General features: G+C 31.0%; 1 protein-coding gene across 2 annotated transcripts in view; it reads left to right on the top strand.

Annotated features, from left to right (window-relative positions):
• LOC150099526 (uncharacterized) overlaps positions 1–15,655 on the top strand; it is a 119,987-nt gene extending 104,332 nt beyond the window's left edge. For both annotated transcript variants that reach the window (XM_090404195.1, XM_090404194.1), the window contains one exon: positions 4,687–15,655. In XM_090404195.1, the coding sequence (XP_090260321.1) occupies positions 4,687–4,803 (117 nt within the window). In that variant the 3' untranslated portion in view covers positions 4,804–15,655. The remainder of the gene's footprint in view (positions 1–4,686) is intronic.
• Positions 15,656–16,600: the final 945 nt, after the last annotated feature.

The raw sequence follows: 16,600 nt of genomic DNA, 5'->3' as shown, positions 1-16,600 counted from the left end.
TCTACAGGGTATTATCTCCTTTCTGGATTTACACATTGAAAGAAAAGAAGGCGGTTCCATCACCACGTCTATCTATTGCAAGCCTACATTCACAATTCTTCCGCTCATCATACATCTCAGAAATTTGGCATCATTAAATCACTAGTTACCAGAGCACACAAATTCTGCTCCTGAAGAATCTCTAAACCAAGAACTAGAAATAATCAAAAATACAGCCATGCTAAATGGATATAATTTTATCTTAAAACAACTCAAAAAATCATCAGTCACTTCCCCACACATCAACCTAGACAAAAAGAAGCCCATAGGATTCCCATACCTTATGTCAAAGGCATCTCCGAATGTCTTTAAAAAATTATGAAGAAATACAATTTTGCCACTACTTACAAACCCATCAACCAGATCTATAACTTGTTACCTTCTCCTAAGGACAAACTCTCACCTCTGATGTTACCTGGCGTGTATGAGACCACATTCTTCTTTTCAAGCCGCAGAAATCTGGTCTCTCTCAATGCGGAGTTGAAAACCCAAAGGATCCATTACGAAAAGTCGAAACTTTTACATAGATCTTTATATAAACATGAACGTTTATATATAAAGAAAGTGCTGAAGCCCTACTACACAGACCAAATTTAAATAAACCGCAATGACGTTCTTACTATTCCTAAAGTATGGGAAATTGTCATACAAAATTGTGTAAAATAATCTCTTTATATATGTTTTTTTTTTTTTTTGATTGATTCAGTTATATTTTAATTTACTTCTATAACACGTTACTGCACACATATTGAGATTCCGTTGTAATCATGCACCCTAACTGTATGTTATTCCTAGTATTGTTTGAATTACTGTACTGAGGATGTCTCAGATACTTGGGATGAAATATTTACGTATTAAAACTTATCGCTGTGGTTAGTACATGTGTTTTTTAATGAATATTTTGTTATGGTGAGAGTCGACAGTTCGATTTATCTTATGTTATTGATAAAAATGTAATTTATTTGCATTGATGACTATTTATGCATTTGTGGAATGCATCTCACTCTCCAAATATTAATGCCTTTTATGCACTTCACATTGAAAACGTTGCATGCAGTGTATCATATTAATGATACTGGATTGTGAGAAATTGATGAGACTTGGGGATAATGGTGGACAAGTTGAAGTTCAGAGGGCATATTGCAAAAGTTGCTAAAATAGCTCAAAGGATTACTTGGATGTTCAAAAACAAGATAGGGAAGTTATTATCCTTTGTATAAAAGCTATGATTTGTCTGCATCTTTACTACTGTACACAGATTTGGTCACCTATATTTCTTGGGGACTAGTAGATAGTAGAGAAGATTCAGAGATGAAGTTACTAAGTTGGTGAAGGTCTGTGGAATGCTCCCTATGAAAATAGGTTGAAGATGTGTGTACAAAGTTTAGTTGATAGGCAGAAAAGAGGGGACGTGATAGAAACTTTTAAGATATTAAAGTGGTTTTATAAAATTAATGCTAAGGAAATTTTTCAACATATGACAAATAGTCGGAGAACTGGGGGACCATCTGTCGAAGTTCTGTAAGTGTGAATGAGTGGAATGGATTGCAGAATTAGTTGAGTTCCCTGACTGAATACATTTAGGGAGGTAGGTACAATAGGTTTTGTGTGTATAATAGTCAGTTTGGATCTCCCACGATGAGTCTGAATGCCATGGAGATTCCTTACAATAATAATAATATCTCCACCAAATAGATTTTGAGTCACTTTGAATTTCTTCTTCAAATCTTTTCATGTATAGATGCCTACTTGCTACTAAGCCATTTACTGTCATAATTTATTTGTTAAATGTTTATTTTCAATGGGGAGAAGTAAAAATGTGTGTGATTTTTGAAAAATTAAAATGCAGGAAAGTTTTGCTTTTGATGAACTGGTTAACATTTCCTTATAGTTTCTGACTTTTTGAGAATCAGACAACATGTCACGTCTCCAAGTGAAAGGTCAGTCTCTCTTTATTATAAGAAAGGATCTATGCACTGCTCCTTAGCCAGTACTTTAGAAACAGATCATGTCGAATATTCTTTAGAATATTAGGGACAACATGATCATTTGCAGTTCAAACTTAAATTAGTAGAACTTGGAAAGTTGTCTTCTTGAAGGTAAAAGATATCAACCTTTTGATATCTTTTACTTTTGATTAAACCAGTTGAGATTGAATGTTTTGCAGTGAAAGTATACAACTACTTCAATATATAAGTCAGAGTTGAAGAATTGAAAAACCTGTGTGACTTTGCAGGAAACAATTATGCTAAATTGTTAGAGCATGGAAATGTAAGATTTTTGTCCTTGGGTCCATCATCGACAGCATTTTAAGCATGTTTGATGGGCTTCATTCTTATTTTCTTGAGAAAAATGCCCTGTTATGTTGTGAAAATTGTTTCAAGATCCCTCTTTGAAATTGTGTTGTCATTTACAAGAGATCACGTATCTACATTCCAAACATGCATTAGCTTGATTGATATCTTTCAAATTTGATTTGAAAGATATCAACCTTTCAAATCAAATTATTATTATTGTAGGCTGACAATACGTACCATTTTGAACATGACTGTACTGTTTTTTTTTTTTTTTTTTCATATTTTCCGGCCATCCTGTCGTTTTAATAAAAATGTCAGTTTTGTCCCGTTTTTAATAAAAACTATAAATATATAATATTGGCCAATCATAAATTATTATTCATAACCTATAATCATATATCGATATCAGTAAATTGTATAACCATAGAGTTGCATTGTTCGATACTAAATATCAAATCTGCAGTGATTTATTCAGAGAAAATAAAAAATACATGCTGGCAACACTTGCTCATCTCAGACGAGGCGTCTGTTCTGCTGCTGTCGACTGTTTACCAATTGAGATTGAATGTTTTGCAGTGAAAGTATACACTACTTCAATATATAAGTCAAAGTTGAAGAATTGAAAAACTTGTGTGACTTTGCAGGAAACAATTATGCTAAATTGTTAGAGCATGGAAATGCAAGATTTTTATCCTTGGGCCCATCATTGACAGAATTTTAAGCATGTTTGATGGGCTTCATTGTTATTTTCTTGACAAAAATGCCCTGTTATGTTGCAAAAATTGTTTGAAGATCCCTGTTTGAAATTGTGTTGTCATTTGCAAGAGATCAAGTGTCTCCGTTCCAAACATACATTAGCTTGATTGAAAAAGATAATATTTCAGCTACAGAAGTAGCTATGAACATTGAAAATCTTGTAAACATAGTCCAGGAAAAGTGAAGTGTTTATAACTAATTTCAAAAAACAACTGAAAATGTTAGTAGATTCAGGAGAAATTAATGAGGCTAAGTGTTTTGGTAGTTGAGAATTTTTGAAACCAGCTTAGAATATGTCAATAAATGGAATTGCAATTTAGGAAACACTGAGAAGTTCAAATGGGTGCTACTAAGGAAGACACCTGAATGGAAAGGAATTCAGGACAACCTGAACAAGGAATTCCTCTCATGCACAGAAACAGAAGAAACTCGTGTATTCGATCAGTGGACCCTCATAAAATCTATAATTGTGAGGCAGTTGGATACATGGATTAAAGGAAATATTCCTGTATCTGATAGATGGATACAGATTTTTTTTCTGAAATGAGCAATAAACGCCTAGACTTCCAAGACTTTTGTAATATTGTAGAGTTTATTCTTTTTTTTCAGGAAGTACAGCACCTATTGAGAGAATATTTTCTGTTATGAACAGTATGTGTTCAAAGGAGAAATCTATATTAAGTGTTGAGAGAATGAGGGCTATATTAGTTGTAAGACAAAATTGTGTCATAGAGTGTGAAGTTTTATGATAAGGTGTTGAAAGACTGAAATTTGCTGCATAAGATCACTTCATTGGAGATGTATTTATGGTGAAATACAGTCTCCCCTCCTCTTTGTCTACTTAAATTTTTTGGGTAACAGCTCAATGGGTTCTGTCACTGAAGAATAATGGTGAGCTCAATATATTTATGTAATAAAAAAACTTTTTTATCGTCTTTTTCGTGAATATAAAATATTACATAACCCCCCGTCCCATTTTTGCCATCTCAATGTCCTGTTTTTGTCTTAAGGAAATATTTATTATTATTATTATTATTACGTGACAACCTTCAGGGAGTCCAAAGACTCATCGAGGGAGGGTACCTACTCTACAACTGTCTCCACCACTTAATCCACCAACTACAACGCCATCTACCGCCCACCACTGCTAGTATTTTCACAAACATCCATGCCCATGGCGGGATTCGAACCCGCAGCCTTTTGGATGGAGAGCGGATATGCTATCTTATTGAAACATCTATTCTTACAAAAAATCTTGATATTTCATAAATTGAAAAGTCATTCCAAACATTTATCAAAAAATAATGCGAATTATATGGCTTTGTATTTTGAACTAAAATGAGGTCTTCAATATTACCAGTAAGATAGTTGATTGACTTGTTTTGTGTGTGTTCTCTTCACATCAAATTGTGCAATTTTTTAATGGAATGTGGGCATTATTAATAGTTAGTCTGTGTCCTGAATAAAAATCTAGAAGTTACTTGCCATTATTATTTGTGCTGTTTTCTTCAATCCATAATTCCAATGAGCTATCTTATTAAATCTTATTAATATAGTAATAAGATTAATATGTTGTTTTTCTTTTCTTTCTTAGATTATTGCACTTATTATTGAGGGAAGACATGAAAGACGAAGGCGCCCCCATAGTGGAAGTTATAAAAGATTAGATAGCAAAGAAGGAAGCAAAGGAGGCACTCATGCTATATTCTGATTTTATATATAATATAAAAATGGTAGTAAATAAAAGTGCTGTGTGTATTGTTCGAGAGGGTATGTTGCTTATATGTGCATTGTGTGTTTGCCTGTGTGTACATATATACATAAGTATACAGCCATGAATTCAACATATAAAAGTAATAGATAAATAACTGCAATAAAATGAATTCCAAATCACCACTTGTAGTTGCTAAATGGTGTACTATTTTACCTTTTTTTCCCTCCCAGCACAATAAATTAGATCATCAGACTTGCAAGACAATAATTAATGTTCTTGTTTTGTAATATTAGTTGGTTTAGTTTAAAAGCTTATTAGTATTTTTTTGGAGAAGAACACACTATTATTTTCGAACCAAAAGAATAATGTGTTATAGTGGAAGGGATTTCCTTTTGAAAATGCTAGACTTTGAACTGTTCCAATAAGTTTTGCATACAGCTTTGATATTGATTTGCTTTTTTAATAGTTTAGATATGTAAAAAATGTTAAAATTTGATGTTTCAAAAGTGTTAGAAAAGAGTATTACTTTATCATAAGCTTGAAAGATGTTGTGTTACAATAGATATCACTGTTTCAGTTCTGAAACTTACATTGTAACATTGAAACATTCCAGACACACATAATTCAAGATAATTTTAATTGTGGAAAAGAGTATTGGTTGTTACATATATCAGTATCTAGATGGGAAAATAATTTCCTTTAACTAAGTGATTTGTATTCATTTGCTTATGTATTTGAGTTTTCATTTTGTCATATATTTCACCACTCCCAAATTTTAAACTATATGCATTTTTTTAACAGCTTCATTAGTTTCATGTGTATTTTTTTTAAACATCTTACAGCTCTATTTCTGGTTCGGAAACTAGATGAAATGTAAAAATTGGTTTCACATAATGAAAATTACAGTCAGCCCTCATACTAAATATTACAGTGAATTTGTTCACTATAACAAACTACTGACATGTCATTAATTGAGGAACATTAATAATATTCCAAAGGAAACTTTTTTTTAATGTAAGCCGTTTACAATAAACTATTCCTTTAGGTTAAGTTCATTATATAAAATTTGTTGTGGAGTAGGAGAAATGAAACACAAGCAGCTAAAAGATATCTTAAAACAGTGCATTGTCCAAGGTAATATTTTGCAATTTTGGTCTTATATTAACCCAGATATAAAGAACAACTAATATTATTATCTAATATTAATGACCATTAAAATTATTCAAACCATCAAAGAAAATTTTAAAGCATGCTACAATTCCACTGAATTTACACTGTTGATAATAGAGGTGTGCTTAATTTTAACAAGTTCCCCCTTTTAAGTTTGTCATAAATTTCTGCATCTGTGTACCATACTTTTTTGTTTGAGTAATAAATTAGTGGATGGGTGACAACACTAGCAGAAGTCATAAATTTATCATCTTAAAGTCATTTTCAGTTAAAGGCTATCTCATTATGTTTTCCTACCGATCAAGGAAATTATAGATCAAGTATTTATCTTTGCAGCATAGAGCTTTGAATCCTTTTTTTCATTTGATAATTAGTTAAAGAATATAAAGTTCTGAAATTCTGAGTACTGGATAATTCATAATAGTATTTCAGATTCCAGTTATATAATTTCTCAAAATAACACAGTAGGTATATATTATATTTAAGCTTCTCAGCAAAACAAAATATTTTATGGTATTGATGATATACCTCTCAATTGTAGTTAAGTTGTGCTTCAGAACTAGTATCTATCTTTGAACTTTTTTTTATGCTCGGCTAGCATCTGTTCCAATAATACATGGAAATAAACCTGTATTCAGTCTATGATAAAAATGGCTGCCATCTAACTATCTACCTTTTGACAAGATACCTTCATGTTGACAGAACATAATCCTGTTTTTGTTTTCTTGTAAAAATATTAGCTTGCCACTTCTTTTTACTTTTCATGATATCCATTATGCCAACAAGACCAGATATCTCTTCTTTGGGTTACCTATACTGCATCATTCTTCTGCTGTCAAAAAACCGATCTGATCATAACATTCCTTTTGTTTCATTGTTGGTTAACCGGACCCTCCAAAAGAGGGATTGGCTATCAGTGATCCCTCTTTTCTCTTGCATAGTAACTCCAACTGCTGTCTCACGTTAAAGATCTACTGATTCTTTAACTACCTCCCCTATCCTCATACACTTCTAATGTGAGCTGTATTCCAGGATGAACTGCATTAATCTTCAAAACAGCATTTTCCATTTGGTCTAGCTACTCACTGATGAAGCCTCAAAAAAGGCTGAAACCGGTCTGGGTGATGACCACCTACCATAATGTAATAACAGCATATATTTCCTAGGAAGTGTGTTTTTACATTATGGAAAATACCAAAGAATAGCGATCAGAACTTTACTCACCTTTGCAACGAGTTGCCCGGTATTGTACTACATACTAGGACTACTTGCATTGGCTCACGCTAATATTCACCGATATTTTTATAGTTTACTATATTCAGCATGAAACTCTGAGTTTCTTATTCGGTTTAAAAACGATGTGGGATTTAATATCCCCTTAATTTAAATAGCATTTTCCATCTTGGATGAAGAGCCAATCCAAATTATGAAGATATCAACACTTTAGTCCCATACTGTAGGTTTGGAGAAAATGTTAGGCGATAGTATTTATAGTGTTCCATAAAATAATTAGCAAGAGTGTGTGAGGAGGAGTGTAGTGCCCTGTATTTGTTGGTATAATTTATTCTGAACCATAAAATATCTAGAACATATCACAAAGTCAGAGTTGTACAATATCAGCAGGAAAATCTTGTTTAAGTAATTTAGCAGTACTTTTTTAAAGGTTTATGGGTAAATTTGTTATCCAAATTGATCATTGAAGATGAGCCCAGACAAAGATTACAAATTTTGCTCTTAAAATTGAAAGTTTTCTTCAACTAAATAAGAGGCTGACTTCCCTGTAAGAGCAGACAGTAATATTAACAGATGTTTCTAGAATATATATGTAGGACAGCCAGTGCAATCAACAAGTGATCTTAAAGGAATACTAGGTCTGCAGATCAAATCATCATTCTATTAGCAATGAGCCTTCTGAGTTTGGTAATCTGACATGTTGTCAGCTCAAACAGTAAAGGGCAGTGAGTGGAGTTGTCATGGAGCATCAATGTAACCTTTTTTTTTTTTTTTTGTAATATTCTTTTCTATCATATATTATAACTATAATATAACACCTTATCTTTGAGTGATAAGTTTGTAGTCATTTTTCTAAAGATTTGAGGACTTTCAGTTGAGAAAATACTAATTAGAGAATGAAGCTTTTGCTGTTAAAAAGAGCTTTAGTGGCATCGAAACAAATCTTATGAGATGAATGAAAAAGAGAAGCATGTAACCTTTTGTTTATAGAATGAAAAATGCACGAGTTTTTTTTTTAGAAAAATACATATCACTTTCAGAAAATGCTAAAATTTCCTTTTAAGTAAGTGGTCAAATTGCAATATTAATGACCAGTTTATCCAGAGTAGTAGTAGTGGCACTAGAAGAAACTGTCTAGAAATGATTAACAGATAATTCAAATTTTCATTTGAGACTACTACAAACAATATTAAAAATCCTTTTGAAAGATTCTGGGACCTCTTCTCTATCCCCCCCCCCCTCATGCAGAGACCATTCTTATGGAACACCTGTATGAAGAAAACTGTGAAGCATTATTACATAACCCTAATTTAAAGAATGGGTCTGGTGACTTATCTCCTTTTGGGAAATAGTGCTTCTCCACTCTGTTAATATCTGTTTTTTAAGGAATTATTTGATCATTTGTTACCTTACTAACTTTTTTTGTATAGTGTTGAATTTTTTTCTCTTATTTTTTTGTGTGAAGGTGCCTATGATACTTGAAGATTTTGCTAATAAATAATTAATATTTATCTGTAGTAATTTAGTATAATACGACTTTAATGGTCTATCTATTTTGAAAGAAAAATGGCCTAGTTGTTGAGTTTAAAATTGAGTCTACCTCACTTTAACTTGCAAAAAATTAAAAATTACTTTTAAGAATAAAAGTTCTTTGAATTGTTCTTAAAGATAATTATCTTTTGCAAGTTAAAGTAAGGTAGATTCAATTTTAGGAGGAGGAATGATGGAGATAGTCTTGCAGACATTATTAGATTGGGACTTTCAGTGATCTCAGTCAAAGCTCTTCAAAAGGAAGTATTATTCTAAAGGAAATTCACTATAATGCTATACAAATTCTTGTTGTGGTCTCTTTGTTTCCTATATAAGATTTGGCGCTCATTGTAGCTGACTGATTCTTTATATATATCTATTTAATAAAGTGACGGGTATATTTTTCAGCCTGTGCCTTTTTTTTTTTTCTGCAATGACAGTGAGTGATTAATGAAAGAAATGCTGCTCCTCTGTTGTAGAAAACTGTTTTTTTATTATGTATGTATAATAAAGTATATTTTGTATTTACTCAAATATAACTCATCCTCACGTATATCTCGCACACCCCTGATTTTACTTTATGAAAAAAGAAATTAAAGTTACCTCACACACGAAAAAAAGTTTAAAACTTTAAGAAATAGACAGTGAATGTTGTTATGACAATTTCAGATATTTTGGAATTCGGTTGAAGAGAATCAGCATTTCAACTCAACAATTATCGGCTTGCCTTTGTTGTTGAGTCGCGTGATCTTTTGTTAATACTGCGCCAATCATATGCATAGAGATGAAAGCAGCCAGTAGAGGAAATGTGGGAGTGAGCGCATTGACTTCTACTCGATCTTGGTTGCACAGGAGTGGAGCGGTGAGGTTTAGGTTCTACACACAGTGGATGGCAGCCGGCAGGGAAGATTAAGAGACCATCATTAGAACTGTTGTGCAACTGGATTTTGAGAGCTTGGGATGATTTTGCCAGAAATAATTGCCAAGATTTTTTTAAAAAGTGGCATCTCTAATGCCCTTGATGGGAATGAAGATGATGCTATTTGGGTGGATGACTGTTTGTTTTAATTTAATTACAAAAGCATTGCTGCTAAAAATTCAAATATATCACATGATGAAGGTAGTCAATCGCTTAAATAACGTTGATAATTAAAATTTAAATGCATTCATTTTATAAATATGTGAGATATTATAATGAATACTGAGGATTTAATTATAAACATCAATTTAGTTTTTTCCTGAAAAATTAGTTTCCGAACATCCCTGCATATATCTCGCACCATGATTTTTTAACTTTAATTTTTGGGGAAAAAGTGCAAATTATATTCAAGTAAATATAGTTTCTTCAAGCTAAACAAAATTTTGCATGATCATTGATTATGTTGGTTAGTTTAATGATATGTTAATGTTTTGTGGGAAACGTGACCATAAGTTTCCCCACGGTAGCATTTTTCATGAAGAAAATGTGTGGTCAAAATTGATGTTGACTGATTGCTGTTAGTATTTTTAAAAGGTTTGAGGAGAAAGCTGAAATTATGGATAGATGATCAATGCCCATGGAAATATATTCTGTGATATGCTTTTACTAAGAGAAACCTGACATTGTTATCTTAATAAGGAGAATCTTCCCTCAGTTAGAATGGATTTGGGATTTATAGAAGATAAGTGCTTAGTTTTAGTGAGAAGTAGCATATGGAATAGTAGGGAAAAATGAAGCTTTTGTTTTTGAAGACAGCTATAGATATTATATATTTACTAGGAGAAGCTTAAAAGTTATAGGAATCTCAGGAAATCACTTCTTTCCTAGTAACTAAAATGGTATTAAGAGGAAGGACAGGTAGTTTTTAATGAAAATCAGATGGGATTGAGTCTTGGAGGTACTGAATTCAGCTGTGTTTTCCTTTCCCATTGAAAACCAACAACTGAGCATAAAGACAGTAGAATGATATAAAGCGTTATGAAGATTATAAATTATAATGAAAAGAGGCACAAACTCATCAAATCAGGAACTTGACTAATAATATACTAATCGAGAGAAATTTTGTTGATAAAATTATGAAATATCCAAAATAGCAATCTTTTGACCAGACAGCTTCATTGCAACCAAAAATGAAAAAGAAAACAAGTATTGAATACCTGCCAACATATAAGCCTATCTGCACAATTTTTTATACATCATTTATGAGAGTAAAAAAAAACACAAATTGAACAGAATTAATATACCATGCAACTTTTGGCCTAAAAAGATCTGTAGGTTTTCACTTTAAACGATATTACCTTTCAGTAAAATATCATACAAATTTCTTATTGTTTTCAAGTGGGAAAATAAAATCAGTTATCTGCTTTTGGTGAAATTCAGTATGCTATAGGAAAACACGAAGAAATGCAAGTATTAATCTCAGAGTGATTGATAACAAACTTTATTGTAAATAGTTTCTTTCCTCAAAACAAGAACTATTAAATTTACAATTATGTTTCAGATAACTTTTTAAATTTCTACCTTTGAATTCCTATCTCATTAGAAAGTATTTGGTGTTTAAAATATCTATGTTTTCAAAACTATGTGTATGCTGTTCAGCCACTCTTGTTTAGAACTGAAACTCTCAGTTTACATGAAATGGAAACAAAGTAAAACATTTTTGTATATTTGACTGCAGCATGCAATGTAAATACTTATCTTATCCCTGTTAGCATTCAGCTTACTGCAGTGAATATCCATGTAAAGAATCAAATTTTATTATAAATATGGATACTCATTTGGTCTATCTTTCATAAGTAGATTCTATATATATATATATATATATATATATATATATAGTCAGTGTTTTAGAATAATTTAAAGAGATTTGCACTGCTAAGACAGTTACATAAACTGGGTAAATGCATCACTTAGTGGACATTTTCTTCTTAGTTGATACTAATTGAAAGCATAAAGCACAAATCAATACACTTATTTATACTTCTATGTTGGTTATACATTTTAATAAAGAACTTTAATGGCTTATTAATAACACAGAAGGAAAAATTAAATGTTTTATTATCCAGTATTTCACTTATCAGTAACTGAGGCATTTTCATGGATAAAGATAAGGTAAATAAAGTAATTTTAAATAAACACAAAGAATATCAAGCAAGTATTAATATGACTGTCTTCTGGCTGTATTACACATGGATGGTGTGTTTGCTATTTGATTGCACAGCAGTGAGTCAAATAGTAAACAGTCAATGATTATTTAGACACACTTTTAGTGCATCTTAATAACCAAAATCATAAATAAAATTTACTTCAGAAATTGAAAACTGTTTACTGTTTTTTGTGCACTATAGCAAACACCACTATGACAAAATGGTGCATTATAACTGTGGAAATGTCCCATAGAATCAGTGCTGTTTTAAGCTCATTATTACAAACTCTTCACTATATAATGAACTGAATTTCCAAGCAAATGAGTAGACAAAGGAAATGACACTAAATATAATAAAGGGAAATAAGTCACTGGAAACAGAACAAAGGAAATGGTAGGAAACTGTACATTAAGGCAGAATACAGAGAAATTGGCATGAAGCACACAAAATGACGAGATGAAAAAGTGTAAATGCAAATAACAATAGGAGGCATAAGAAGAACTGGAAAATCAGAAAATTTATCTAAAAAATCTAAAATTAACATTGAAATTTTGAAAAGTTACATTAGTAAATTCACTTACCTGAAATCTTCATAATGAACTACTGTAAATATTATAAAAATTTAAGTTTTTACAATTAAAATCAAAAATTTAGGTCAAAAATTCTTAATTGGAAATTTAGAATTTTTGGAGGAAACCTTATGGAGGAAGTCTTTCAAACATAGAATGTGCTGCTACCCAAACAAATTTCTTAACTTTTACTTAAACTTAAAATTAAAGAAATATTGTATATCATGCAACAGGTCGAAGAGACCAATGTATGCTAGCTGTAATCATAGGATCCCCCCCCCCCCCCCCTTCAGGATGATGATACAGACTAGTATTCATATTCTGTTCTCTGTGATCATTTATTTCTAGCCATTCCCTGCTGCTGCTGCTTTTTTTTTTTTTTTAATATCTTATTTCCCATGATTTCTTGTGATTTGTTTTGTTTTATTTCTGGCAATTTCCTTTTTATGTATTTCATGATTTCCTTTGTGCTATTTCTCATGATTTATTACATTTCTTGGTTACATTTTCCATATATATATATATATATATATGCTATTTCTCATGATTTATTACATTTCTTGGTTACATTTTTCATATATATATATATATATATATAATTTCATGGGAATGGACTGCAGGAGAAGGGGAGGAAAGTGTTATTTTTTAATCTAAATTCACTTTAGTGAACCCTGCATTATAACAAACTGTCTCTGGTCCCAGGGTTCACTATGGTAATTGTCCATTAGACCTCCAGGTTACCTTTCTTATACTATCTACAGAAAATCCACTCTGAATATTAATTCATATAACAAACTATCTCTGGTCCCAGGGTTTACTATGGTAATCGTCCATTAGACCTCCAGGTTACCTTTCTTATACTATCTACAGAAAATCCACTCTGAATATTAATTCATACCATCATCCTGCAAAGATGTATGGCATGATAAAAACATCATTAAGCTACAATCCTAAAAAAAAAAAAATAATAATAACAATAAGACACAAATTATTAAATGCTGCACCTAATAGTGCTTGTTAGATCACTCCAAAACAAGTAGTAGGTTCTTATATTAAAGGAGTATCTGAAGAAGAAGAGAGAGAGAGAGAGAGAAAAAAAAAAAAAAAAAAACCAAACTGCCTATAAACCAATATTAAAACTACCTTCCCTTATCTGCTCCCCAAAAGAAGTTCACCTCTTATCAGTACCTGCATTATACAGAATACATTACCAGTGAAAACTTTATAGACACTCTGGCAGACCTGTAGTGAAATGGAGAGAACACCAAAATTATGTAGTTAAGAACCAATATTGGCAAAGTATCTCACTATACCATGTTCAACACCTTATATGCAGTTAGATGGATAAAAACTCTTATATGAAAGACTGTTTCAAAAGCGACAGGTTATTTCAGAACATTCCTATAACAGATATGGATGTAAAAAACTTCTAAACATCTGGGAGATTGTAATTCTACATTTCTAATCAATGAAAAACTGGCCATCTTTGACTGTGTCAGAAGGCATAGTAAAACATTTGAACTTCTTCAATTTGCTCATCTTTATCCATGAAAATGCCTCACTTAATGTTAGGCAAAATATTGAATTAAAGTATTCAATTTTTATTTAGCTCAAATCATTAGTTCTCTTATTAAGAAGCAAATTTAGTAGACCATTTTATTTATATTTTAATATACATTTTATAAAAAAAATAAGTTTTTACATCTGTGGTTTTACAACCAAAAATCAGTTCCATGTGATTGTTGATGTTGTCAATGATCAAAGTTTCCAGACAGCAAATGTCCAAAAATTGGTCAGTGAAAAAGAAATAGCAAGAAACTATGCAGTAATTAAAGTATAATGAAAATTCATTAATAGTGATTTGGAAGTAATATGCATAATATAATTTCAAATAATTTTCATGTTTTTAACTTGTACTAGCCACGTTAAGTATGAGTGTGAAGCAAAATGTACCATTTAAACTTGGCTGATGTTTGATGTCAGATACAGCCATAAGTATTTTTATCTTAATAGAAAAGTGTCAATTTTTACCATCAGTTGAGAATTTTCTTAACTGTTACAACCAAAGTATGAAAACATTTGACCAGGAGTTCTTTATATTATACTAAGCAGAAGCTTCAGGAAATGAATCCTGCCTAAATTGCCTTCTCTTATTATAAAATTCTGTTCTAACGATGTTTGCTATTAATACTTGGTGATGACAGTGAAATGTAAATTAAAATTTTGCTTTTTTGTTAACTGCAGGCAGTTTACGTAATAAAAGCTAACAATGCTTGTTGAGCATTTCTCTTTGTCCATGTAATGGATAAGAAAAAAAAAAAAAAAAATGCTAAATCTTGAATTTCGTGTAAACATGTGATGGCTAATATATCTGGGTTTTCAAGTTACTGAATTATTAGCATTTGCACTGACATTTCTTGGTTTTTTACTCCATGCATGGCTCGGATGCACTATGGGCTCTTCTACTTGTGTATGGGATCAGTATTTTAAAAAAAAAAAAAAGGTAATGGATAGTAGATCATCTTAAATTATCTGAATTGCATACATGGAAATTTTTTTAACCACCTGTATATCTTTCTATTTATTGTAAACCTTTATTTTCCAAGGAAATGTGTACGGTTACTGTCATATGTGCAATATAACAACCATTCCAGTCGGTAATTACCGTATGTTAACTCAAAGAAAATATTTGAATGATTATGTATATAAGATTGCTTTCTTTTGCTATGTATTGTGAAGTAAACCAGGATATCTAGTCCATGTGTTGCAATTTTAATAGCATGTACATTTGGGGCTATACATTGTGTGTGTATGTATATATAATGAATATCATGATGATCTTTGTTTACATATAAAAATAATTATAATAAAACACATGCTGAACCATAATTTTAACTTATATAATAAAGTTTTCTAAATGAATATATTGCCTTGGATCTGTTTTAAATCCTGAAGGTGAGCATCTTACCTGCCAAATATGTTTTCCTTGGTAAAGGAAAGCCAACTTTTTCTCTCTATGATGTCCATTTTATTGTGATATGTACTCAATTTAAGTATGAGGTTAGGTTCCAAGGTATTAAAGTCAAATGTTTATTGTATTAAATTTTGCAGAAAATTAATTAGTTTTGAATACTTAGGATGTGGTTTTACATTCAAGAGAGAGAAAACAAATGATTATACCATGTAATTAAAATCCAAATAAAAGATATTCTGCAGGTTTCTGTGCTGTTTTATCCTTACATAGCTTTAGAAAACTGAAACGTAAACAAAACCATAACCTTAAAAAAAAAAATTTATATATCTGATGCTTAATTTTAAATTAAATTTCTAATTTGAAATGATTGAATCTTAAGATTCCTTATGCTCATTTCTTTGCAATTTATTCTAACTTGAGCAAGGCCTAAAATCTACAGAGCAACCCTTCTTTCTGCTTGGCCTTTTAATGCTTGAAATTAAAAGATAATTTAAAATGAAGCATCGGATATATAAAAAAAATACTTTGCTAGAATGTGGAAATTCCATGTGGCTAAAGTTGTATAATTCTTTTATTTCACTTTAGATAACGTTTTTTTACAAAATAGAATCTTAATATAAAAATTGATAATGAGAGAGAAATAATAACAAAAATTCTTACTTGCACCCTCAAAAAAAAAAAATACCTGTTGGTAGAATAAAATTAAAATTTCTGTAACAAAGTAAAATAAAGAAAAAATGTGAACATAAAAAAATAAAAAAAAACTGGATGCCTATGTATGGCCTTTACATAGGTGTGGTAGTTAAATAATTGTTCATTATTGAACAGTAATGTTGAATAATGAACATTAGAAGAAGTGTAGTTGTTTATGCATACTGTACCTATATCTTTGTAACATTTACTGTCAGTTTTAATTGTGACTGGTGCATTGTTTTGTTAAAAAATCATGTCAGCTGCTCCAGTTACATTAAAATTCTTAGTGGCTGCACCAATTTTGCTATCCCTGTAAAGAGACTGTTTTTACACTGAGCGTTAAGTAAATATACAAATGTTCAATCCAGTTGGTGCAATGGCTTAACTCTATTTCTTTTAGAATCCAGGAAATAATTGACTTGAAACAAAAAAAATAAAACTATATACATGGCTAATATAATTAAATTAATATCTATAAAAAGTATAAAGTATTTGGATC

Source organism: Typopeltis vanoorti, chromosome 14 (genome assembly GCF_054136105.1).
Source record: "Typopeltis vanoorti isolate ZY-2024b chromosome 14, IOZ_Tvanoo_1.0, whole genome shotgun sequence".
Classification (NCBI taxonomy): Eukaryota; Metazoa; Arthropoda; class Arachnida; order Uropygi; family Thelyphonidae; genus Typopeltis; species Typopeltis vanoorti.
This window is presented reverse-complemented; position numbering and strand designations above follow the sequence as displayed.